The sequence below is a fragment of the Apaloderma vittatum genome, unplaced genomic scaffold, assembly GCF_000703405.1.
Source record: "Apaloderma vittatum isolate BGI_N311 unplaced genomic scaffold, ASM70340v1 scaffold33357, whole genome shotgun sequence".
Lineage (NCBI taxonomy): Eukaryota > Metazoa > Chordata > Aves > Trogoniformes > Trogonidae > Apaloderma > Apaloderma vittatum.
In genome coordinates, this window is record NW_009726314.1 from 1 (window position 1) to 25415 (window position 25415).

The following is a 25415-nucleotide window of genomic DNA, read 5'->3' on the forward strand; positions in this document are numbered from 1 at the left end:
CGGAGCCCGGGGAGTGTTGCCCTTCGCCTCCCGGGGCTTCTCGTGTGCGCTGCCTCCCGGGGGCTGGAGCCGCCGTGAGCGTGAAGTGAGGAGCCCCGGGGATCTTGGCGGGGGGTGCGAGGGTTGCGGTGCCCGGTGACAGGACAAGGGGTAACAGGCACAGCCTGGAACGAGGGAAGCTGCATCTCAACGTGAGGAGGGACTTTTTTACTTTGAGGGTGTCAGAGCCCTGGTACAGGCTGCCCAGAGGGGTGGTGGAGTCTCCTCTCTGGAGACTTTCCAAACCCACCTGGGCATGTTCCTGTGCCGCCGGCTCTGGCAGGGATGTTGCACTGGGTGATGTCTAAGAGGTCCCTTCCAACCCCAACTATTCTATGATTTTGTGAAGCTTTTGTGAGTGTGGCCATGGTGTCTTCTAGGTGGACACCTGCTTGCTGGGCAAAAGGCTCATTCTAAATTACCAAATTTATCTGAGAAGTTCCTGGGGAACTGCAGCCTTTAACTGCAGATGCAGCATGTTCACCCTGAAGTGGTGGCATCGAGATCATGGAAATAAAGGTGTTTTCTTCTAAGAATAGATAAATAGCTAACACGTAATTATCATGGTTAATTAACGCCAAACTTAAATGCTGGTTTACAAAAGTGATTGAGAGTAGTCTTTGTTGGTAGAAATGTTGTATAACTTGGCAGGCACATAACATAAAATATGTATTTTTAGCAATGGAGGCTCCATATGATGGCACTGAAGTAACTGTGGTAATGGAGGAAATTGAGGGCACTTACACTTACGCATCACCAGTGCCATCTAAGAAGAAAAAGAAATACAAAAGTACTGGCGATCATGGAGAAAAAGCTAAAAAGCCCAGGTAAGTTCTTTCTGCTCTCACTTAATTCCTATGTAGGATAAGGGGTGACCTTGTAGTGTAGGGTCAATGGTTGGACTTGATGATTCCAAGGGTCTTTTCCAACCTGAGTTGTTCTATGATTCTTTGTTTTGGATGAGAGTGAGCTTTGTTGTGCGCTTGGAACACTTCATAATGTAAAACATCACGTATGAAACATTGGGTTGACACTTCAGGCCCGCTCTGCCATCTGTGTCTTTACATGTGCTGGTTTCCTTGATCTAAAGCTCTCATGTGCCAAAATAATTTGCCATAAGCTCTTTCTCCTTACTTCAGAGGTTCTCCTCAGAGTCTTAATTTTCATTTGATTAAAAAAAAATGCACTCACAAGTAGAATTGGATGTAACGTGCTTGTCGTTTGACTGTGAGACAAATGTAAACTTCATGGATTACTTTTTCCAAAGGAGTTTGTGTTGAATGATGTTAACGCTTCAGTCTCTGATTGCATTTCAGATCTGCTTACCTCCTCTACTACTATGACATTTACTTGAAAGTACAGCAAGAGCTTCCCCACCTCCCTCAATCTGAAATCAACAAAAAGATCAGTGAGAGCTGGAGGTTGCTCAGCGTGGCTGAAAAAAGCTATTACTTGGAGAAAGCCAAGCTAGAGAAAGAGGGATTGGACCCGGTAAGTCATCTTTCTGGCAGTTCTTTGCCATGTGAAGAGAGAGGCACTTCACTGCTTACACTGCGCCGTGTGTGGGCGAATCGTTTAACTGCAGATTCCAGTTTGTATTTCTTCCTGTAAAGAAGCATTGTGCGAGGCCGCTGCCTCTTGCTTTCGCCTTCTGTTCAGTCAAGGGGTAGTGTTTTGAAGTTCAAGATGGATGTGCCTCATACCTGCTGATGGGAATGGTAGTTGTTTTTGTGTCGTGCCATCAGGGAGATTAATGGTAAAGTGCTTGATAAAGCTGAGAGGGATTCTGCAGGCTCTGCCATATGGAGAAATTCCCAGAAAACTGCTTCAGAAAACTGTTTGAACTTCAGGCACTAAAATAGCAAGATGAGAGTTGAATCTTCCTTTTCTTGTATTCATTTCTATACTCTGTTTTTTGCCAACAGAACTCCAAGGTGTCCACTCGAACTACAGTAGTTCCAGACATTCCAGGTTTCCGTAAGATTCTTCCTCGCTCAGATTATATATTTATTCCCAAAACCACTCTTCAAGAAGACAGGAGCAGGCAGTCGCTGGAACTGTGCGTGACGCAGAGTCAGGCTGTGTCCGAAGGGTTAGCAGCTCCCCCTGACATCACAAATGTCTCCCGTGATTCTGTGCAAAACATCCTTTCGGTGGACTCGAGCCACGTTAGCCTTTCTGAGCGGTGCATTGCCATCGAAGGACTCACAGAAGAGACTGCTGCCTTTGGTCAGCCAGATGCTGTGGAAGAAGTGGTTGCATCAGAGGTTCTGTCTCACTGTGTTGCCCCCGTGACAGACAAAGTGGCTGGAGATATCCTCTTGGATGAGGCTTCTTTGGAACTAGAAGGGCAATCGTATCAGACAGCTCGGGTAGTTATTGAAGAGACTCTAGTTAGTGGCTCCACAGACATCTCCAACGGGAGTATTGCTGTGGCTCGCCCTCAGGTTCCAGATGGTGTGTCTGTGGTGACCGTAGTGACTGGGAGGGTAAGTTTTTCTAGTGACACTCAGACTCTTGCCAGAATCTCACCTGAAATGCCTGAATGCTGTTACGTTTTACTGAGGATCATCCCTGGTGGCTGCAGGAGGTCCTGTACTGCCCGGCTTGCCTACGCTCTGTGCTGAGGGAAGCTGCAGCTTTTCTAACGTGGTGGTTACAGCGTCTCTGCCCGCAGACTGGCTCTACCGTCTGCTGGTATCACTTGTGTCTTATGACTGCTTGAGGTTTTTTCAGTTGCTTCTTACAACAGCAGTGCTTGGGGTGGGTTCCTCAGTTACGGTAAAAGATTTTGCGGAGAAAGAATATTATCTCTGTGCTACTGATAGCTGTTTTATTGGTTGCAGAGAGGTAGAAGGGAGGTGTTTTTTTTTTTTTTCCTTTGAGGTATTAGGAGTTGGTTGTAGAAAAAACTTACTCTGTGAAGAAGTGGTTCTCCTTTTTTCAATTTCAAGCTCCGAAGAGTTTGGTAATTTCCAGAGTAGAGCTGGTAAGGCCATTGCTTTTGAAATGATCATTCTTCTCTCCTGCTTTCTGGTCTTATCAGTCTTTAAGACATGTTCAAGTGCTAGTGTTCATGAGAGGGTGGAACACAGGTCACCATGTCTCGTTTTCTGCATATATTTTCCCTTTGATTTCTTTTTAGGATACTGAAGAGAGTAACTCCTCTACACCTGCGACACAGTTTATTATGCTGCCTTTACCAGCTCATTCTGTTGTGGAGAACCCAACGTCAATTAAATTGGTAAGAAATGCAGAGTCTCGTGTGGTATTTTAAGGTAATACCTTAAATACCTAAAGTTTCTCTTAAAGATATTAGAGTAGGAACAGTTTGATCATGGTTTGGTTCTTAATGCAGTTTGGAGTCATTGTGTCAGTTCTTGTCCCAGGTTTTATGCCTTGTGTCTGCTTATGGGGATCTCTGACTTCCTAGAGTGTCTTCTAGGAGCTCATTTTTGCTGCCCTCTTCCTCAAGGAGTTCTTGGAAACAGATGGAGTAGATAATGCTGTTACAACACATCTGGCCAGTGGCATTTTCTGTGTTTCCCTTTTCGGGATCTGTGTAGCCATATGCATCCTCTACTTGGATGCACATTTGTCTTTGTAAAATGCCAATGTCCATCCCTTTAAGGGCAGGAATCTGCTCTTGTGAGAGGAAAATGTGAGCTCCCCGGTCTTGTGGGTGGCCGTTGTTTTGGCTGTGTGAAGGAGAGGAGCAGTGACTGAGGATTTAGAGAACCCATGTAAAAGGTGGTGTGGCCCATTGCATGAGGCTGAACAATATTATTTCTCAAATGTAACAGACGCCTGTATTTCTGTAGTCTTGTAGGACTTCGTTGTACAGTCAGCACTGCTGCTCCTTACCTTGTGTAAGCTAGCACCGAGTCTTGTTTTCCGGGTCCTCTTTGCTTCCAGCTGGTGGAACACTGCAGATATTTATAGCGGTGCATAGCCTCATGTCCTTCCAGGTGCCTTAGGAAGAATGGAAATACCTCAGGTTTTTGTTCCTGTGAAGTGCCTACCTTAAATTGTGTCATTCCTTTGACAGCAGCACTCGCGTTTCTAGAAAAAGAATGGTACCTGTTTAGGGACTTAAAGAAAAACAGCTCTCTCAGGAGCATTGAGTTCAGAGTATTGAAAAGTGCTGCACTGACAAAAACTGAAGGTTCAGCTTCAGTTATCCTTGTAAATAGCACCTGGTGGTGCTGCAGGTGTTAGAGTGAAGTTACAGTGAAGCACCGTCATACCCGAACGCTGCGTACACCACCAGAATACTGATGGAAAGCGCCTCTGCGTCCTGAGTGCCTGCCTTCAGGTCCTGTCGCCCTGTTGACGTGAGTCTATTAGTCGTATCTTGCCTCAATGTGGACTGCTGTTTGAATCAGTCTTATACCATCTTATTGTATTCGTAAGAGAACTGTTCCGTCACTTTAAATGCAAGGTTGTCTTCTCCAGTATGTTGCACACGTTGTTCATCTCTGCTCTGCGGTTTGATCTAAATTCTGGTAATACTGAAGGTTCTTGTACAGACTGAGCATTGAGACTCAGTGTGGTTACGGTGCTGACTCGCTCCGATCCAGCTGTGGGGTGGCTGGTCAGTAAAAGGAATCGCAGTGGAGGGCTGCTGATTTGCTGAATAATGTTTGTAAAGTGCTTGTGAGGAAAGAAAGGGAATGCTGAGCACAGCTTTGTGTTTTTTCAGCTCTGTAGAGAAATTCTGAAAACTCTCATTTCAGACAACCACCTATACTCGCAGGGGACATGGGAATTGCACCAATCCTGGCTGTTCCTTCACTTACGTCACCAGGCATAAGCCACCAAAATGCCCGACATGTGGGAACTTCCTGGGAGGGAAATGGATCCCAAAGGTAAATTTGCCTTTCCTTCCCCAATTTTTGGACAATAAGTGCTGGTTGCATGAATGCTTGCAATATTTCTAGACCTGTAGATCTAGCACAGGAGATCAGATATGCCGGAATCCATCCCTGCACTTGCATTCCAGTGCTTGTGCTGGAGCAAGTCACCATTGCAGAGGACACTTGACCAAGGTGAGAAAAGACACCTTGGGTAAAGATGCCGCTTGTAACGATGTCAGAATAGATGGAGCTGCCTTTGGTAACTCTCGTTGAGAGGCTGCACGTTCTTCTGACACTTCGCCTTCATTGAAGTTCCTGCAACTGGAAGGCATTGCCTGCTCTGCGGGCTGCAGCCCTAGCTGAGCTCAGGAATTTGGTTGAACCGTTTGTTTTGTGGTCATTTATCTGCGCTTGAACTTGTTCTACAAATGGAGGTTTTCTCTGGTCTCTCAACATCATTTTTTCGACGGAAAGGAGAGGCAATTCTAAACTCTAGCAGGTATATGGTAATAAAGTTGATCTAGTAGAAGCCAAAGTTGCTGACTAATGGTCGTGTGTGGTCATTCGTGATGTTCTGACCTTTGACTGGAAGGAAATTCCCAGGTGTAGACAGAGTTGTGCAGTTTGGTTGAGTGGAAAAGCCTTTCTCCACACAATACCTACTCTGCTTGAGTTCCTGGCATCTCTACTAGCTATATAAAGCGAAACCCACGTGTTCCTTAAACCTTGGCAGTGTCATGGTAATTAAGTGGCTGTGAACAGATGTGTGTGTGTTAATTCTGTCTGAAACAAGGCTCCTCAGGCACAAGAGTGTTCTCAGAGTGATAATTTGCATTGACATTCAGTGGCTTTATGTGGATTTATGAACCCCCTTTGTTTCTTGTCTTGATCCATTGAATGTTTGAGGGCAAGAACTTTTTTAGGCAACTTAAAAACTCTGTAGTGTCTGAGCTGGTGGCTGAGCTTCCTACATGGCAAAATACAAACAGTGGCGACAGTGTCTTAGCTTTTGTTCTGTAAACCTGCTGAAGTAGACAGATGGCTAACTGCAAAAATGTGTTTCTGCGTGAATGTGGCATGCCTGCTCCTGTTAAATCCTACACTGATTAGAACTGGAAAGTTTTACAGGAAGTTTTCTTCGTGTCTTTCAGTTTTATTCTGCTCTTCTGGGAACGTGCTTGCATAAACAGTTGCGCTTGTTTTTATGGTGTCGTGCCTTGGGGAAAACATGAACCAGCATTTTTTTTTAAACTGGTAATAGCATCAGTAGAACTGAAACTAAATATATGCTGTTCCTTAGAAAGGAAAGGGAATAGATTATAAGATGTCTGTTTTGAAAAACATAGATTATCCTTCTGAGTACCAACTCTGTAGGAAGTACAGAATGAATGTGGTTATCATGCCAGAAACTCTTGGTTCCATTTCTGGTGTCTTTTTGCCTATTACTGATTCAGTGTTCCATCATAACTTTGTTGACCTCAGTACATGGCTTCTGTAGCCTTAATCTCGAAGGTAATGCTTTTCATCAAGTCAAAAAGCCTTCCTAATTAATTCTCTGTTTCCTGACTCGCGCAAAGGCATGCTCTTCTGAATGCATGTATCCAAAAGATACATTTTCTCTATCCCTTTGGTTGTTCAGTAGTGTGGAAGAGAGATGAACACATGAGAGATTTGAGCGTAGGAGGTGGGTCCTTGCTACAGAGGGTGAGTTTGTGGTGTTGATGCTAATGGTGTTATTTGAGGGAGTTTGAGAATGACTGATGCTTCTAAGTAAATAGTGTCTAAAACTGATGCATGAAGGGCCAGGAGGCTAGATAAAATGTTAACAGGGACTTTGCTGTCGTAGGAGGTGTTGTCTTCCTGCTTTCGCACCGTTCACTGCTTAAACACTTAGGATTTTGCTGTTCTGATCCCACATTAAATAGGCCATGGCAAACCTGGTGTGTGTGAAGCGAGCTTGCTTATCCGTGAAAGCCTAAAACTCTGAACTGTGTCTATCTCTTTGTTTCCAGGAAAAGCAACCAAAAAGCAAATCTGAGCCGAATTCAGGCACCTCTCTTAAAACTCCAGCAGCTAAAAGAGGTCAACAGTCAGTATTCACAGAACCAGCAGCTGTTGGTGAGAGCACCTCCAAGTCTGCCTCGGAAAGCTCAGAAGCTGTGAGCCAGCTGCTGAGCGCGGTGCCGGCTGGAGGACAAATGCAGGAGACGGAGTGGGAGGAAGTGATCATCTCGGAGGCTCACATTCTTGCCAACACCGTCCCTGCCGAAGACAGAGGGAGTGCTGTTGGAGTGATACTGGGTCAAGAGAGCCACCGGCAAGGAGACTCTTCTTCAGAGCAGGCAGAAAAAGACAGCGTAGGGCTGGGGATGCCACCAGCTCCTGAGGTGCCCAGTCCAAATGCCTCTGCAAAAAAGCCAGTGGGGTGAGTCAGTTTTCCATATGTTATGGGAGCGTACAATGTCTATTGTGTGCGGGTGGAACTAATCCAGGAAATTGAAGACTGTTGGCAATGCTGCCTCTAAGACCTGTGCTCTTTGGTTTGTGCCAGTTCAGAATCGTTCTTTAGAGGTTGTTTTGTCCATTAGAGCTAATTACTTTTTTTAAAGTGACAACTAAATTAAAGTCACAGGGCAGATGCATACCTTGTCACTGTTTCTCCTTTCTACTGCAATAGCTCTGGTTTTTGTGCTAGTAAAGCACAGCCCAGGGAAGACAAGCAAACTGAGGCTGAGGGGGAATCGATGGAATTCTTTTCCAGTTGTAGCTCTTACCTTTCAGAATTGATGCTGCGCACAAAGGACAAGAAGTAAAGAGTAAACCAAGACCTAAGCCCTCCTTGCTGGCTGCAGCGAGACCCATGCGAGCCATTCTGCCTGCACCAGCCAGCGTGGGGAGAGAAGCCAGCACTGAGCATCCCAGCAGCAGACAGGCCTTTGCCAGTACTGGTAAGAGCAGTATTTTCTGGTGTGCTTTGGGAGCAGTTGTCTTTCCTCACCACATTGAAGTGATCTTGTGTCAAATAATAAGATATATCTGAAGGGACATGGTGACCTGTGCTAGGGAAGAACACTTTCTCTCTGACTGGGAATGCAGTAAATGGGTCGTGAAACACCTGCTCAGGTCATTCCAAGCTCAGAGGAAAAATCTTACATGACTGTGGTGGCATTTACCAAAGATACCAGAATGAAACAGGACTTGTTTTCCCATATCTAACCTGGTGCATCCTTTTTTTTCCTCCAAGATAAGCATTCCCCTGTGAGAACATCTGGCTTGAAGCCCGGTACTCTGAAACAGTTGGGCCAGTCAGTCCTGCAGCCACCAAGTGCTGAGGAGCAGAAGGTACCTATGGTTTGTTCTTCATTATCTTTCTGTGTTTTTGCCCCCAGATGAGGGACATGACCTGAGTGGTGAGAAAGAGAACATAAAAACGTAACAGCCTTGTGATTATGAGATCTGTGACTGACAAGTTTTTATAATATGGCTCAGAAACATCATGTTTCTGGATGGCTGAGGATAGGAACTGAGCTGAGAGATGCAGTTGGATAGTTCTTCTGTTGGGTGTTTTGAGAACCTCCCAGCTACTTCCAGAAGATGTTTTGGGGATCTGCTAATGCTTTAATACTCTGACATGCAATACTGGGTACTGAGTCTTTCACCGGTGAAATATGACGGAGTGTGCCAAGGTGCTGGAATCCTTCTGTTTGAATTGTAACACCTTGGTATGCAAAGCAGTGTGTTTGTAGTCCTCGATATATTAAATGAACCTTAATGGATATCCAGGGGAGGGGGGGTGTGGAAATTGCTGACGGGTGTTGCTTACAGCACATGTGTAGTAGGTGTCTCACGGACATTGTATTTTTCTGTTTTCCATCTCCAGCTCCACAGTGCTGTGACCAGCAGGGCATCTCAGGTTAAAGTAGTGGAGGTCAAACCAGATATATTCCCTTCCTACAAGTACAGCTGCACTGTAACTTTGGTAAGAATTTTTCAGATAGCCCGATCTATGCCATGGGGAGTGTCATCTCTGGGACGAGATCCTTCCATGACTTTAACTGACTTGCAGAAATCTGTCTAATATTTAATGTGAAACAATCTGTACTTTGTATGCCATCTGTGACCTAATCCAGGGTGACTGTACTCGGTTGCAGTCATGTTTGGAACCTTGTTAAGAACGTTTTTCTTCATGTCCTGGCGTAATCTCCATCCCCTCCTTGAGTTCAGCATGGAGGATCAGTGGTTTCTGAATGAATTTAATGTGTGAGTGTTTGTGGTTTCTGGAGCTGGCCCCGAAATGTTTGGATGCCAGATAAATTATTCTGTGCCAAGTGACAGAGTCTGCTATTTGACCTTTAAATGGGGTCTTACAAAGTGTGGAAAAAGCAGATCATAGTCAGACTTTTCTAAAATCTTGTTGGCATCTAAAAAGTCAAGGTCAGCAAACTTCCTTTTTTTTTTTTTTTTTGCCGTTCAGGATTTGGGACTGGCAACATCACGTGGCAGAGGGAAATGCAAGAACCCCTCTTGTAGTTACGTGTATACAAACAGGCACAAGCCACGAATCTGTCCAAGCTGCGGATTCAATCTTGCCAAAGACAGAACTGAGAAAACAGCAAAATCCTTGGTAAGCTTTGGAGTAGTTTGTCTTATCAAATGGCTGTTGTGGGGTGGGCAGGGAGTTATCTTAGTTTGCAAGTGCCCATGGGAATGTGTTAATTTTATTTTTTTTTTCATGATGGTAAGCTTCTTTAACAGAAAAATGTCCTATTGAAAATACTTGTGACATCTGGACCGTGGTGCTTCACACTGAAACTGAGACTGAGCGTGCTCAGTTTTACCAGTAGATGTCTCTCTAGCTTAAAGCAGCTTGTAACGTGCGGGTACACATGCTGGGGAAATCATCCCTGAAGTCACTTTTGTTTTGTCAGCTTTGAACTTCAGACTTCATCAGAAAACTCCCAAGTACTCTTTGCTTCGTGACCAGTTTGTGGCTAATGTCAATCAAGTTAGTACCCCTTGGATTAGAGCTTCCTATTTCTGGGGGTTTGTAGTGCAAGTTGACTTCCAGCCTGAATTTATTTCTGAATGTGGTATGTGTTTTCTGTTGTAGAAGGATGGTTTTAGGTTGTCTACTGTAAATAATTCTGGAGTTTTGTTCATTTTGATTTTTTTTTTTCATTTGAAGTTCAAAGGTAGCTACTCTCATACAGAATTATTTTGTTTTTAAAAATAAAAAAAATTATCTGACCTGTTCTACCTGAAATGCTTATTCAGCATGTAGACAGACTTAATTTTAGTCCATGTGGTGATATGACTCTTCCACTTGCTTGGTTTTTATTTTGAAGAACATAACTTGGTGTGCTGCATTTAAAAACAAACAAACAAACAAATGGCCTGTGTGAAACTTGCACATACGCAGCTGTCTGTGTGCTTAGCTCAGCTTGCATTTTGAGAGGCGTGTGGCTTACCTCTTCCTCATTTAGCTTTTTCTTATTTTCTGGTTCTAGAAGTGTTTAACATTCCTGTCACGCTGTTAATCGTTGTCTGTGGGTCTTTGGACGGATCATTTATCTCGTTGCTGGACTACACAGAAAAACAGGATGAAATGTTGGTGGAAGAGTTTAAGTGATTAAACAGATCATCCCATTTGCATTCTCGCCATTTTTCTGAGCTACCTAGAGTTTGGTTGTCCCGTGCTTGTTCGATGTGGTCTGAGCCTGTGTGTGCTGGAGATGTGTGTGTGTGTCAGTCTAAGGACTATAGTTGATTTGTTCATTCTGCATATCACAGCCCCTGGCAGGTTGTACAGGAGAATCATAGAATCATCGAATGGCCCAGGCTGGAAGGGACCTCAGAGATCATCTAATCCAACCTCCCTGTCATGGGAAGGGACGCCTCTCAACTAGATCAGACTTGGTTGGCTCCATCCAACCTGGCCTTGAACACCTCCAGGGAGGGGGCAGCCACTGGATAACCTGCGAAGAAAGGCAGTGTTGGTTGCCAGGATTATTGAAGCGTTTATACACCTTCTGGTGATTGTCCTCATTCTCTTGATCCCATTTAATGGTCTTGGTAGTGTTGTAGGAGCTCTTGAAAGGCGGCACTGTGATAAGGTATTTTTGGTGAAGTAACTTAGCTTGAAGTTTACGAGTCAATGATTGAACAGTAGAGAAGAAGTCAAGTCTATGGAGCACAAATGTTACTTTGTTTCTGCTACTTTTTATGACTTCGCTGGCCTTCTGAATATTTCATCCCCGTGCTTCCCGAGCTGAACATGTGTTTGACTTGCCTTCCAGGAGGTCAGTCCGGGTCAGCCTGATGTGTTGAACACTAGTGAGCCCCTAACCCCGTCCCAGAAAGAGATCCAGCGTCAGTCCACCCTGCAGTTGCTGCGCAAGGTAATGCAGATCCCAGAGAACGAATCGGAACTGGCCGAGGTCTTCGCGCTCATCCATGAACTCAACAGCTCGCGGCTCATCCTGTCCAACGTGAGTGAGGAGACAGTCACCATAGAGCAGACCTCCTGGTCAAACTACTATGAGTCTCCATCTACGCAGTGCCTCCTCTGTAACAGCCCATTGTTCAAAGGGGGACAGAAGTAAGATTCCGTTTTAGACTTGTGACTCTTTCAACCTCGTGCTGATATTCTGTGTTGCAAGCTTGCCTGAAATATTTTCTTTAGCTCCTGATGCTGAAGCTGGTGTGACACCGAGTAAGCTACATGCATGTGGAGAGGGTTTAGCTGGTTAGTGATAAGCTGTGTCTGTTTCTTCTGTGCAGCGTAGTTTGTCATAATTAGCATTTCTGTGGAGTCGTAGAGCTTGATCAAAGAGAGATTGTTAAGTCTAGATGGAATCATATTTTTCCTGAAGTGGAATCTTTTCAAGAGTTATCCCTTCTTTGTTTCCCAGTCTGATGTTTTGAGGCTTACGGAGGCAAAATCATGGGATTATAGATGTGCATTATGTGCTCTCCCTTTTCTCCCTCTTCCTGATCTGAATGTTTCCTGTGTGGATCATTTTGCTTATGATCTCACTCTTGTCATGGCTTAGCTTGGGCTTGAATGTATCCTTTTTTGGAACACTTATCCAAACTGAAACCTGAAGGACTTTCAGAAATTAGCTGTATATAGGCTAGATTACCTAAACTACATTGGTCTAAAAGTCCATAGGAGAGCTCCTCACTGAGTCTGCCAAACATCCTCCCGTTACCAAAAGCCTGAGCTGAGATGTCTCCCACAGCAAAACATTGGGTAATTTACTGTTGGGTTTCTTTCTTCAACCAAAAAGATATTCTTGATACCAATTGGTACTAGCCTGACCAAAGTAAATATGTCTAATAGAGATTTTCCCAGCAGAGATACTCTGTGCCCAGTGGAGCTGGAGAGATGCTGTGCTGCTGTGTAAAGGATATGAGCAGTGACCTGACTTTGCCAGGAGAATTTTAAATATAACTTTTTTTTTTCCCTCACTGTGAAATGATATGAACTGGCTTAGACTTATGTACTAATGAACTGATCTCATCTAGAACTTTTTAAGTTATTGCAAGACTGGACTGAAAAACCTGTTGGCTTAACTTTGAATCATCTTTTGTTGTCTGTTACAGTTCCCTTGCTGGTCCTCAGGAGTGCTGGCTGCTGACAGCTAATAGATTACAGGTGGTTACAGCTCAGGTCAAAGTGTGCTTGAACCTGCAATGTCTGGCCCTCCATAGCTTCACTGATATTTACACAGGTAGGAGAAATGTAAGCGTACCGACTGACAGCGTGACTACAGTCCAAATGCTTCAGAAGCCTTGGGACTGTGTCAGGGCATTGTCTTTGCACAGAAAAGCCTATTCCCTGAATAGGGAATTATTTTTTACGTGCACTATTCTTCTACGAGTAAATCTGTATTTGTGGGCAAAACCATGTATGGACACTTTGACGGGGAAGACCGTTGCTTCACCGGTGTAGGTGGCAAATGTTGAGTTTTGCAAGGCAGCCCCTGAGATCATAGTCAAAGTCATCTCTGCAGAGTGCTGATTCTCAGTGTTGACTGGTGACACTCAGTGGCAGCCACTGTGGGCCTCCTGCAAGGCAGCACAGAGCTAAGGAGGTGGACTGGCCACTGCTCCTTGTAGCTTTTTTAATTTAAAGGCCAAGTCTGTGAATGGAGCTGCTCTTGCTAATGTGCAGAGGGAACAGTCCCAAAAGCACTGTCCACGTTTCCATCATCCTCGAACCGAACTTGTATGAGTTTGTTTTGTATCAGTAAGGGATGTATTTCTTCGTGAGGTGGATCTGGAACGCTACAGACAACAACTGTCTTGTTTTAACTGCAGGCCTTTTCAATGTGGGTAACAAGTTGTTAGTGAGCCTGGATCTTCTGTTTGCGATCCGAAACCACATTAAACTTGGAGAGGATCCCAGAGTGGCTGTTGGCAATATTCTTGACTCTGTTCAGGAGCAAACTGCTGGTAGGTTTTCCTTCTTGTTTTTTTTTTTTTACCATAACACACCAAACTGTGACTGGTGATGATTGTTAGGTTATGAAAAAGCAATATTCACTTCTTCTGGTGTGGTATTTTTCTATTAAATCGCTTCCTAAAGCCAATAGTACCTCTATGACCAGTGCTTGGAACAATTCTCTGAGTACTGGTTTGTTTTCATTCTGTGTAGGAGAGTTCTGTTACCTCTCTACTGACTTTAGGAAGTGAAAGCTGTAACAGTGGCATGTTCTCTTTTCAGAAAAAAGCCTGAGCCCTGATGAGCAGGTTCAGCTCCAGGAACTGCTTTGCAATGGGTACTGGGCCTTTGAGTGCCTGACAGTCCGGGATTACAATGATATGATCTGTGGAATCTGTGGCATAACCCCCAAAGTGGAAATAGCCCAGAGGAATGTGGAAAATGTCCTGGCACTGAAAAACATAGAGGTAGGTTTTTCACAAACTTCATGTCCTGTTTGTGTTGAAAGCAGATTGTAATGACTTTTGCTGACTCTGGTCTTTGTAATGCGCGATAGTTACACGAGAAGTTTGTGAGCAGTTTTCTGCTGATGTCTGGCAAGAGGATGTGGCTGGTGATGCCTGCGCTTCCTCTTAGAGGTGTTGATACATGCTTTGGGGAAAACAAGCTCCTCTGTCCCTGAACCACAGCTTTTGTCCACCAGCCTCTGACAGTAGGGACCCTGGATGGAAGTTGCTGAACTTGACCTTCTTCCTTTGACACAAAAGCTTTTTTTTTTTTTTTTTCCCCTAAGTGACACTTTCCTTGAAGTCTTCTCTAATGGAGAGGAAAGCCCTACTAGTAGTATGCACTGTGTGGCTTTTATGTCAAATGAATGGTTTTGACTCTCACCCAATGAAAGGTGACTGTGGAGAACTCTGTGAGCCTGAAGCCGTTTTGGGCCGAGCGCTCTCCAGGGCAGTGCTCACACCTTGAGTGAGGCTAAAACAGAACTGTCAAATGAGCAATAGTTGGTTGTATTTGACCAGTGTGTTTCTTGCTCTTTCTAGTTTACTTGGCCAGAATTCTTGCCATCAAGTGAAGTGAATGTAGAAGACTTCTGGTCCACGATGGAGACAGAGGTGATTGAGCAGGTGGCTTTTCCTTCGAGCATCCCCATCACAAAGTTTGATGCCTCCATTGTGGCTCCTTTCTTCCCTCCACTGATGAGAGGAGCGATGGTGATCAATACTGAGAAGGACAAGAACCTGGATGCACAGCCGGTGCCAGGTAACCGCTAAGGTTGTCCTTACTAAGAGAGTCTGATTGCAGAGGGCTGCATCCACAACTTCAGTGCCAGTCAGTATTTGTTTCATGTGTGTGCTGCAAATTGTGCTCGGTATCTCAGTATCACGATCTCAAAAAAAAAGTGAATAAATTTTTACAGAATTTGCTGCAAACTGTGCTTGTTATCTCAGTATCACGATCTCAAAAAAAAGTGAATAAATTTTTACAGAATTTGAAAAGGGACTAGGAGATGAATGTGTTAGTCCTGATCAGTGTTGTCAGTATTCAGTATAACCAGAGCATTGACTGCTTTTAACAAGAAACCATGAGATAAATAAGGTCAGATATATGGAGCTAAATTTAATTAGCCAGTTCAGTTTAACAGTTTAGCTATTAGGTGTAAGAAGGGAAACTGGCTGTCCAAGCTTAACAAGACTGTGAGTTGGCTTTGCAGACAGGGCTGCAGCTGTTTCAGAGAGCTGAGCTGCAGAAGGGCTACGTGGGCTTTTGTGAAAGCGAAGCTCTGGAGAAAGAACCAGGGAGGAGAGGCCAAGGGTAAGGCTCAAACCACTCAGTCCAAAGGCTGCAGTCACATTTCTCTGCGCTCTTCTGTCACTTGTCGGGATGGTCATTTAAAGGTTGTGAACGACAGGATAGGCAAGTGCTCATGGACTCCGCAGCTCCGCTGGGCTCAGTCTGTTGACCTCGCTAGAGAAGGATTCAAGAGAAGTGCGGAATGTGGTGTGCTTTGGTGGAAATAGGGCTGTTCATGGCTTTCTCTTGCTGACAGTTGGTTGTGCAGTCTCTGCTTCTGTAATCTTCAAAAGAAACTATTTTGCTGACCTGCGAATGAGTGCTGAGACTTGTTTCCTGCCTTTGCAGGTAACGGGAGTGCTTTGGTGAGGCTGCTTCAGGATGAAATCTTGAGGCTTGAGCAGATAAGCTCTTACAGTAAGGAAGAGCTGCAGAACTTTCTGACACAGTGTGGCATCCCCTGGGAGGCTTCTGATACTGAGGTAATGGCTTGTTTGCCCACACACAAGCCTGCAGGAGTGGAGCTCTTCTTCACTGCCTTTCCCTCATTCACACTTACTGTCCTAGATAATTAGCTTCTCATCTGACTGCGCTAAGGGCAGGGGTGGGTTAGAAGTGGGTGCCTGCACATTATAGGATAACATACACATGGTGAAATAAATTGAACCATTGTGGGTTAGAGGAAAGGAAGCCTCTAATTACCTTGTCACAGGCTCAGCGTCGTCATCTTCATGGTGCCAAGCGTGGAATTAGGAATTTATTGGATGAAGTGCAGATTAGCATTTGGGATACCTTGCCTGTAGCCTTCTCCTTAATTTTAGCCACATACAGACTTTGTCTGGGGCTTGTCTTTTGTAGGACCAACTCTGCTACTCCCTCCTGGCTCTCTATGAGTTTGTACAGAATGGCCCAAGCACTGCACAAGCCTCTCCTCATCACACGGGAGGGAAAATCTACAAAGTGTGTCCACATCAGGTAGGGAAGGCTGGGGTCAGCCGTGTTTCTTCTTATCTTGCTATTTGCTATTGTCTGGCTTACCCGTGTGGAGCTCCCTCATTAAACTGAAGCGATGGACTGGGCCTCCCTGGGCCTTGGGAATGAAATGTGCTGCCTTGGGGGCTTGGAGGCCTGCAGGAGGTTTCAAGATCGACTAGTGATCTAAAGCCTGGTTTTGATGTTGCTGCTGAGGTGGAGGTGAAAGTCACATCTTCCTGAACAAGAGAGAGGGAATTACGTACACGGAGGAAGCAGAATATCTTTAGAGAAAATACTGTCTGGTTACTGTATTGTCTGGAATACCTCAAAGGAAGCTTAATTTTTTTGAGACATCATTTTTTTTCCCTGTAAATTTTCAGGTTTTTTGTGCTGTGTGGTGTTAATCCTTTTCTTTCCAGGTTGTGTGTGGCTCAAAGTACATAGTAAGAGGAGAAAATGCCCGGGATCACGTGGATTTGTTGGTTTCCTCACGGCACTGGCCTCCAGTGTATGTTGTTGATGCAGCCTCTTCAGTGGCACTTTGCGCAGACGTCTGCTGTCCTGGCCTGACTTCCCAGATGTGGGGGAAAAACCAGGGCTGCTTCTCTGACCCCATGGATCCTCCAACGGTTAGTTATGTTTGCCTTGCTCTCTGCTATGCCAATCCAATATGGAAAAGTTTCGAGTGAGTTTTAAAATTAGAAAAAGAAATACTTTAAAAGTCTATGTAACCTGTAGTGTGCCTCAAGATCATTCAGCCTGGTAGGTGTCTCCTGACTGACGGCTTTGCCAGTGCACAGCTTCTGAGCAAAGTGGAAAGAGCTACGTGGTGCTTGGGGCATTTTATTAGGTTCATGCTCCCTTACGAGGAAGAGCTGTGCTGGAAGTGTGTTGTAACAGTTCAAATCACGACCTTTGGAGCGTGTTGCTTAGTTTGACACAGCAACTCACTTCTCTTGAACTACTGCTATTACTTGAGAAATGGGAGAGGAAGAAGGTTGGTAGTGCCTTGAGATTATCTCTGTGGACATACGAGTGAGAGGGGGAACGTACGGAACCACCTTTGCGGCATTTAGGGGAAGCCCAAGTCAGCCCTCCCTCTGGCCTCGGTCATGGTGCTGGTTGGAGTTCAGACAAACGGTGGTTTTGTCTGGTTCTCCTCAGCTGTGGTGAAGTTAACTTGTGTTCTACCTGGTGTGTGTTTCTCTCTCTTGCAGTATGTGTCCTGCCCTGAGCTGCTAGACCAGCAGTACAGCGTAGATGTGACTGTGGCTGAGCACTCCCTTCAGCACCCGATCACCAAGTCATCGGTGCGCCGAATTGTTCACACGGGTTCGGAGCAGAACGGCCACCGAGATCCAACGGCTCGGCACCACTGCATCTCCCTGTGCCGAGAGCTGGAGCCTTACGGCGCCATCATTGCTGCGATCGCCGACAGCAAAACTAGCAACGTCCGCCAAAGGCCCATCACCTTTGAGAATGCCACACACTATTACCTCTACAACCGCCTCATGGATTTCCTCACCAGCAGGGAAATCGTGAATCGGCAGATCCAGGAGATTGTGCAGAGCTGCCAGCCTGGGGAGGTGGTAATTCGTGATGCTCTTTACCGGCTCGGAGTGGCCCAGATTAAAACAGAAACAGAAGAGGATGAAGAGGGGAAGCAGGAGGGTGATAGAGGTTGCTGAGTAACAAAACGGCTTGTTGGTTTCTCTCTCCACTCAGGTGGAGCTGTCTGGCTTGCGCATTTGTTTTTACAATTCGGAGATGTGATGCCAGTGGTTTTGACTGCTTTAATGACCAAAGAGCTATGTGCTTCCATAGTGTCATGATAGCTGCTGCAAGCATGGGTCACCCTCCTTTGTTGAAGGCTGCAACTGCCTCCCGAGGTGTGTGATGGACCCACAGTGGTGTGAAACATTGCGAGTGAAGAAGAGAGAGGCATTTCTGGTAGTGGGGAGTGTGTGTGGTCAAGGTTTTTTAATTCTGAATCTTCCTTGCTGACTTCTTTGTGCATATTGGTGGCAGCGCTGGGGGTGTGGGAGCAGGCATGAAAGGCAGATAGCTAAGATTTCCCCCCAAATGTTCTGAATTTCTTAGGACACTGACTCCTGCTTGGAAATTCTGCAGAGCTCTCATATGCATTGACTGCAAGGAGTCTTTAGTTGAGGAGGAGGAGCAGCCATGCAAGTTTAACACACCCTATCTGGGGAACCTTCCTGGAGGCTGCACTCCTGGATTCTGGATTGTCCATGCTTCGGCTGCAGAAAGAATTTCTCGTCCCTTTACATGAGCACTAATAATTTAGAAGCTGGAACATACAGTAAATGAATTGTTCTGTATGTTAAAGTAAGAGGCCCCAAGGGAACCAAGCTCTCTGGCAGGCTGTGTGAGCACTGTGAGAAGTGGTAGCTATGGAAAGGCGAAGGACTCTAAATTTCTGTGCTGTCCCCCGGACAGTTTGGTTTGGATATTTTTTTTTGCAGTTGCATTCTGTTCAAGGACTTGCATTGCTGTTGTCCTGGCTTTCGAACAGAATCACAAAGACTGTGGGATCAAGGAGAAACGCTGAACGCGGCATCACCAGCACGAGCAGGGTTCCCTGTTCTGGCAGGTTGTATGAGCACTGTGAGAAGTGGTGGCTATGGAAAGGCGAAGGCTCTAAATTTCTGTGCTGTCCCCTGGACAGTTTGGTTTGGATACTTTTTTTTGCAGTTGCATTCTGTTCAAGGACTTGCATTGCTGTTGTCCTGGCTTTCGAACAGAATCACAAAGACTGTGGGATCAAGGAGAAACGCTGAACGCGGCATCACCAGCACGAGCAGGGTTCCCTGTGCCACCCTCAGAGGAGGGACCATGGGAGCTGCAGCCAGACATGCAACCTCAACACTCTGTCAGGTGTCCTGTTTGCCCTCCTGGTGTCCACACAGCACGGCGGGTTAGAGAAGTCTCGTGTTGCCCAGGTTGACTTTGTCACCTGCTTGGGAGGAGTCAGGCTGAGAGCTCTGTCCCTGCAGCCTGGCTGAGGAGTGCTGTGGGCACGATGTCATCTGCTGGCTATAAAGGTGAAGGTGGATAGATGGTTGCAGAGGAGAGAAGCGGGATGCTAGACTGCTAACTTGTCACCTGAAGAGTTTATTTTGTCTGAGTGAGCAGTGGGGAAGTTTCAGAGGCTTGCGGTGTGGTTGAAAACTCCCTTCTGTGAAGGGGCACCTATTGAGTACCGTACTGTTAAAGTAAACGTATTAAGTCTGAGCAAATGCAGTAATTATGGCTTGGGGTTTTTCTGTTAAGAACATTAACTTATTATAATGAGACATTAGTGACTTTTTCAGTCAGTGGTAAAATTTAATAAATTATCTCCAATTTTGGGGGTGAAACTGTGGCCCAGTGACTTGTTTTTTCTGTACAAGACCTGGTGGACCCAGTGGGAAAGGGCACAAACACTGTGTCCGTGTACACTGCAGTTCCAGTCTGCACTGCCACGGTTGGGAGGAAAAGCCTGGCATTCACAGAAGCAAGGTGGTTTGAGAGGAGAACGTCAAGGAAGTGCTTCAGCCACTTCATTAGAGCTTCAAATAAAGTCCTAGCTAAAGTATAGTTCTTGTAAGGGACAAGAATGTAGCTTCTGCAGATGGTTGGCTCCCGTGGTGTACCTGCTCTTGTTCTGCATTTCCCGGCACAAGGCAACTCCTGAGGTGACTTTTATAGGAGAGAGTCTGCAGCAGGTGACAGTAACATCTCTGCGGGATGTGTTCAATAGCCTGGGCTGGAGCTCCTGCTGCACCTGAGCCGTTGTGAGAGGAAGTTCTGCCACAGTAAGCTTGAGTCTCTGGGCCCCGGGGCCCTTCTGCCCTCGGCATTGCACCCCCTTTCCCACACAGCCTGACAGCACGTGCCTGTCTCCGCACAGTCACCGTTGTCTCATGAGCCATCATCACAACAGAAAATACTCCCCCAGTATATCTGTGCACAGGGATTACTTTATTTTTCCTGATTACAGACAGACCCATCGGAGCAAAGCGCTTTAAAACCTTGCTTTTAGTAAGTTTTTGCATTACACAAGAGTGAATAGTTTTGAGAATTGGTAAGGAACTTCTGAGAACTGTCTGAAGAACTGCTGGAGCTGAGTTGCAGGGTGTGATAAGATGGGCAAGTGCATCACCCATACTCTGATCTGTTCCTCTCAGAACAGTCCTTAAAGCCCTGGAAGAGACTTATTTTGTTAAATATTTTATTTTTTGTAATGCTGACAGGTAGAAGTACATTAGTTTTTTACTTAGTAAGGAGGAATGAATCACTTGGTGTTAGCAAAAAACCAGTTTTAATATAATCAGAAGTGGCCACAGCATAATTGTTCACAGTATGACAAAGGCTACTTGTCCCAGAGTACTTTGTCTCACTGTGGTTTCCCTGAGCTCTGTCAGTGCTTGTACCTGGAATACCGATCCTTTACCCACTGAGTCAGGTGAGAAAGTTCTTTAGCTACTTGACTGGGTGGCTGTGGCATTAGTAACCCTGAACAAGGGCTAGGTGAGAAATAAGTTTAAGGGCATTAGGCCCTAGCTTATTAAAAAAAAAAAGCCAAACCAGCCACTCAGCTCTATTATTTATACACTCAGGAAAATATATACAAGAGCATATCTGCAATCATGACAAGTGCAGCGACTGCTGCGTGTTTAAAAATTCAGAAGTTTTGTAGGATATGTATTATGTTGATCATTTCCAGATCTGTTTAAGCTGCCATTCTTTCCTGGATTGGAGTTGTGTTCAGTGCTCATGTGGAAGAGCACTGCTTATCTCTGTTTCACCTGAGGAATAACTGCCCCTCTTTCCTGTTACTGAGGCACAAGTTCACATAACCCTGGGGTTGGCTCCTTGGCTTGCTTCACCCCAGCACTCCCTGCAGAAGCATCAGCTGCAGAGAGGCAGATTGCATGAGGAAAGTGTAGAGGTTAATGTGTATTTAATGCTAAGTAGAGGTTTTGCCTGTATGTAAACATGCTGCAACATCCAGGGTGAGACTGATAAAGGGAAGAGAGCAGGACCAAGACAAGAGCTGCTTCTGGTGTGTGGAACAATTCCAACTTCAGGGCTCAAGGTGTACTCATAAAACACAAAGGTTCAGTCCCGTGAGTGACATTTGGAAACTTCTTACTTGGCTTCAACTTGTATTTAAAAAAGAAAACCCTACAATAAACACCCCACAGCCTCCTCTAGGGGAAAGTGGGGAGGCAGGTGACAGGGACTTCTCTGTACGGTGTAGAGATGGAGCATGTTATCATCTATAACAACTCTATGCTATGCTTGAGATAAGACCTTAGGGAGCCTGTGGTGGTGGTTTTGAGTCACCCCAGTGCTATCCTTTCTGTGAGGTGGTAACACTCAAACTTCAGAAAGCACAGAGAGGAGAACCAAAGCAGAAGGTTTCTGTGTCCTGGGACAGAGCAGCACCAGGTGCTCTGCAAAGCCAGGAGGACAAGGTTCTACCCCGGGGCACTGGCACCAGCTAACAGAACTGGTAGTTGTTGCTCTTGAGAAGGGGCTGGCCACTCTCCTCTTGCTCACAGGATTCCTCACAGCAGCCAGAGGTATCGCAGCCGCTGTCTTCTTCAGTGCTGGAGGGGAGGTTGGTGTAGTCCTTAAAAGCAAAAATCACCCAAACAATGTACTCCAAGTGAATTTTAGTCCCTTTGATTTGTACAACACGTTTCTGCACGGATGGGCGTGCTCACTAAGCAGTAGCCTGTGCTGTGCCCACAGGGCAGGGCCAGCTGGCAGGATGGGCACACCCGGGCTCTGTGGAGCTGCAGGACATCTAGTCACAAGGCAGCGCCCCTCCTGCCCAGCTGCACACCAAGTGCAGGGGAGCGGGGCAGGGCTGCTGCATGGGCAGCCGCATCGCTGCCCATAGAGGTTGCTGCCAAGCAGCTGCTTTTCTTTGCCCAGCCTTCATTGGTCATGGTGGGGAGTGACAGCCCTTCAGCAGGGGGACATCTGGATGCCTCTCTGCACTTCCTACCAACACAGAACCGCTCCCATCACCAGGAGAGTTCTCCAGGAGCTCTGTTCATTCCCCCAAGGTCCTCACCTGCTCCTTATGCACCTCCAGTTCTTTCTGAATGAAGCAGCCAATCCAGTCAAAAGTAGGTCTCTGCGTGGGCTCCAGGCTCCAGCATGCCTGCATGATCCTGTACCTGCAGGGACAAACCGAGGCAGGGCGATTACACCTTCCTGGAAAGGTGCTGGAGGGTCTGCACCCCAAGGCTCTTCCCTGCAGCACTCTGTGTTTCAGGCCCACGGTACCGAGCAGTCCCTTGTCCTCCTGTCTCTAAAACCCATGGTCACTGCAGGTGTGGTGCTCCAGGGAAAGGTGAGCGCAGAAGCGGACAGAGCAAAGTAATTGATCCAAGAGGGGCTGCATGCCTCCAGTACTTTTTTGATTAAGCTTAAACTGTAACCTGCTCAGGCTTGTCTTCTCCCAGTCTTAGGGTCATAAGTAGCTGACTGAAAAGAAAAATCCACCAAGCTCAGGGATGTAGACATACAACATGAGCTCTCCTGTCTTCCTGTCCATAAATGGGGGAATCATTGGATGGAGCATCATAACTGACTGCCCCAGGTCTTACTTTTCTACAGGAGGAAGGAGCAGCCTAGGAGGATACAAAATGAATCTCAAGGGCACCTGGAGCAGTGGAAGACCTGTGACTAAAGCCCCTGTGCCTTCTCCCTGCGCAGTCACTATGAAACAGCTCCAGCCACGCCGACACCCGTCGCGTGCCTCTCAGCCCATCCACTCACATTTCCAAGGGAGCGAAGTCAGGCCTGGACATCTGGTATCCCTGCTTCACCATGCTGTAGAACTTGCTGTTCACCACCATGCCAGGATACGGACTTTTACCTGTGACAGTAACAGGAGCTCTCAGATCAGAGGCTTTAACACTCCAGCCTCGTGGGTGGGAGGAGGCAGGCTGGAGCATTGCCTGTGCCAGTGCTACTCATTCTCAGGGAGTTCTGAATTAGAGCAAATCATCCAGGATCCACTGTTTTAATGGTCCCACTGGAAGCATAACAGTGGTTTATACACTTGATAAAACCTAGATTTTTGCCAGCCTTCCTCCTTTCTTGGAAACTTTTCTGCAGACATTAGGGAAGGGGTAAGCCATGGAAAACAAAAGAGGTTTGTGAGCTCGCGTCTTTCTTACCAAGGGAGAAGATCTCCCAGAGAAGGATGCCGTAAGACCACACGTCGCTCTGCACTGTGTAGATGCAGTCGAAGATGCTCTCTGGGGCCATCCATTTCACGGGCAGGCGAGCCTGGAAGAGCAGAGTCCTGCAGACTGGGACAAGCTGGCAGGTCATGCTACACCCAGTCCTTCATGCTCCAGCCACCCTCTACCCTTGTATCTTCTCTTGTCCCCATTTTAATTACTTACGTTGCCTTTTACAACATAGTTCGAGTCATTCATGATATCACGGGCCAGGCCAAAGTCACAGATCTTGGCTACGCGTCCATCCGATATGAGCACGTTCCTGGCTGCTAAGTCACGGTGGATGCACTGGGAAGAAGAAAGAAGAACTGAGAGCTGGCCCAGCAGTCCCAACTAATTCCCTACAGCCCAGGCATCTCTCCAAAACAACATTGATGGGGGCAAGGAGAACAAGTACTGCTCGAAAAGTCCATTTAAGAGGCATTGTGTCACGTACAAGGAGTACAGGCTCTCAGAACCATTTCATTTGCAATGCTAAGACATTGTGACATTTCATGGCATGTCCTTCAGTCACTCACGGAGCCATCATCTTCCCCAGGGGAGAAGGCTCAGAACCAGGGGCTGTTGACACTGTCCTCATCTCTGACACAGTCACACGGTTACTCTCTGGCACTCTAAATGAGCCGGCTCTGGCAGACGGCTCAACGGCCACTTTCAGTTCCTTGTCCCTGGGGGTAGCAGGAGAGCTGCTAATGCAAGAAAGCTTCACATCAAAGTTCCTGACCTCATATAAAAGCTGGGGAGAAAGTATTGAGACCAGCATGATGCAGCTGCTACCCTGCTGTGACAGAAGCCTGCCCGGAGCCCGTGGGAGATAAAGGCTCTCCAGGGAACACCAGTCACTGTGGCCCGACACATCTGAACCCGACAAACAGAGCAGAGAGGCCTATTTCCAGCAGCAGCTTGCTTGAGCTTGGTCTCCCCGTCCCAAAATATCCCAGGGCTTGCGCAGACACAATGGCCGGTGCCTTTTGGCTGGGCTGGCGCGTCCCAGCTGGGGTGCCAGGGGAGGTTGTCCTCTTGGCACTCACATTCTTTGATGCGAGGAACGCCATGCCCTGGGCCACCTGGCTGGAGAAATGTAGCAAGTCCCAGAGATTGAGGGGACGGAGGTCCTCCCTGCTTTCCTTGTCTTCCTCTGAGCTTTTCCCTGAAAGTCAAAGAAAAGGTTCAGAGTTGCTGCAAACCTGGGGAATAATGTAAGCTACGTCGTATCATGGTTCCTTGGGGCTAAGGCAGAGAGGATGGCCAGAGTAAAGAAGTGATGAAAACGCAGAAATGAGCCTTTAACTCACCCCTGGCTTGCGCAGAATCTGATGATGCTGAAGATGATGATGACGACACAGGCCTCATTTCAACATATGTCTCCATACCCTGGCTTGAAAAGCCACTGTCACTGAGTGAGAAGCAACAGAGATGGAGGCAGGCTGTGAGCAACCCTCCAGCAGTACCTCCTGCCCTTCTCCACACCCACTGAGAGAAGCGGCTGAGCGAGAGGCTTCAGGGCAAAGAGAAATCAGCGTCGAGGCCAATTTGGAAAGGGGACCTATGTGCCCTTTATGGAGCTCCAAGTGCTGCTCCCCTTTCATCAAGAAACAAGTTGATGGGGAGGGCCCAGCCTTTTGTCCTAGAAAACCCATGCACCCAATGGTGCAAGAAGCCAAAAAGTTCCGATCCCAGACTGTGGGAGCACAGGCTGGGTTGCGGTCAGGATTTCTTGCAGGATATTCGATGACTGCTGTCAAAGGCTTTGAAAAACTTGGAACTGCAACCAAGTCCAAACACACACACATCCCCAGTGGCTTTCATGTCATGGAATTCTGCAAGTCCCCGGACCTTTGGCACCAGTCACAGCCCTCTGCACGTACCCAGACCCTGCACGGCTCAGCCCTGTGGCCCCAGCTCTTACCTGCGGATGTATTTCTTCTCTACGTCAATGTTTTTGTAATCAGCAGCACTGTCTAACGAGGTGTCCAGGGCAGAATCCTGAATAATTATGGATTCAGCCTTCTTCCGCAGGGAGTTCAG

At 46.6% G+C, this 25415-nt stretch overlaps 2 protein-coding genes across 2 annotated transcripts in view; one reads left to right on the plus strand and one right to left on the minus strand.

Annotated features, from left to right (window-relative positions):
- Positions 1 to 720: 720 nt before the first annotated feature.
- Positions 721 to 17804, plus strand: HMGXB3 (HMG box domain containing 3). Its single transcript, XM_009873226.1, has 19 exons — positions 721 to 866; positions 1356 to 1530; positions 1965 to 2528; positions 3185 to 3283; positions 4776 to 4907; positions 6908 to 7320; positions 7677 to 7843; positions 8140 to 8237; positions 8776 to 8874; positions 9370 to 9519; positions 11192 to 11493; positions 12501 to 12628; positions 13218 to 13352; positions 13624 to 13808; positions 14391 to 14610; positions 15490 to 15623; positions 16000 to 16116; positions 16536 to 16745; positions 17334 to 17804. Exons 1-19 carry the CDS (start codon positions 721 to 723, stop codon positions 17802 to 17804), a joined length of 3945 nt encoding a protein of 1314 aa, XP_009871528.1.
- A 3760-nt stretch (positions 17805 to 21564) lies between these two features.
- The window catches only part of CSF1R (colony stimulating factor 1 receptor), a 19219-nt gene continuing 15368 nt past the window's right edge, over positions 21565 to 25415 (minus strand). The window contains 8 exon segments of the mRNA XM_009873227.1: positions 21565 to 21757; positions 22208 to 22313; positions 22918 to 23017; positions 23322 to 23433; positions 23553 to 23675; positions 24419 to 24537; positions 24683 to 24783; positions 25297 to 25415. The exon segment at positions 25297 to 25415 is cut by the window's right edge and continues 62 nt beyond it. Of these exon segments, the coding sequence (XP_009871529.1) occupies positions 21626 to 21757; positions 22208 to 22313; positions 22918 to 23017; positions 23322 to 23433; positions 23553 to 23675; positions 24419 to 24537; positions 24683 to 24783; positions 25297 to 25415 (912 nt within the window). The 3' untranslated portion in view covers positions 21565 to 21625.

Excerpts from the sequence above, each read along its gene's own strand:
- HMGXB3 (XM_009873226.1), top strand. The coding sequence starts at position 721 with ATGGAGGCTCCATATGATGGCACTGAAGTAACTGTGGTAATGGAGGAA. Across the intron at positions 14,611-15,489 it reads GGATGCACAGCCGGTGCCAG|GTAACGGGAGTGCTTTGGTG; the intron begins GTAACCGCTAAG and ends CTGCCTTTGCAG. Across the intron at positions 15,624-15,999 it reads GGGAGGCTTCTGATACTGAG|GACCAACTCTGCTACTCCCT; the intron begins GTAATGGCTTGT and ends TGTCTTTTGTAG.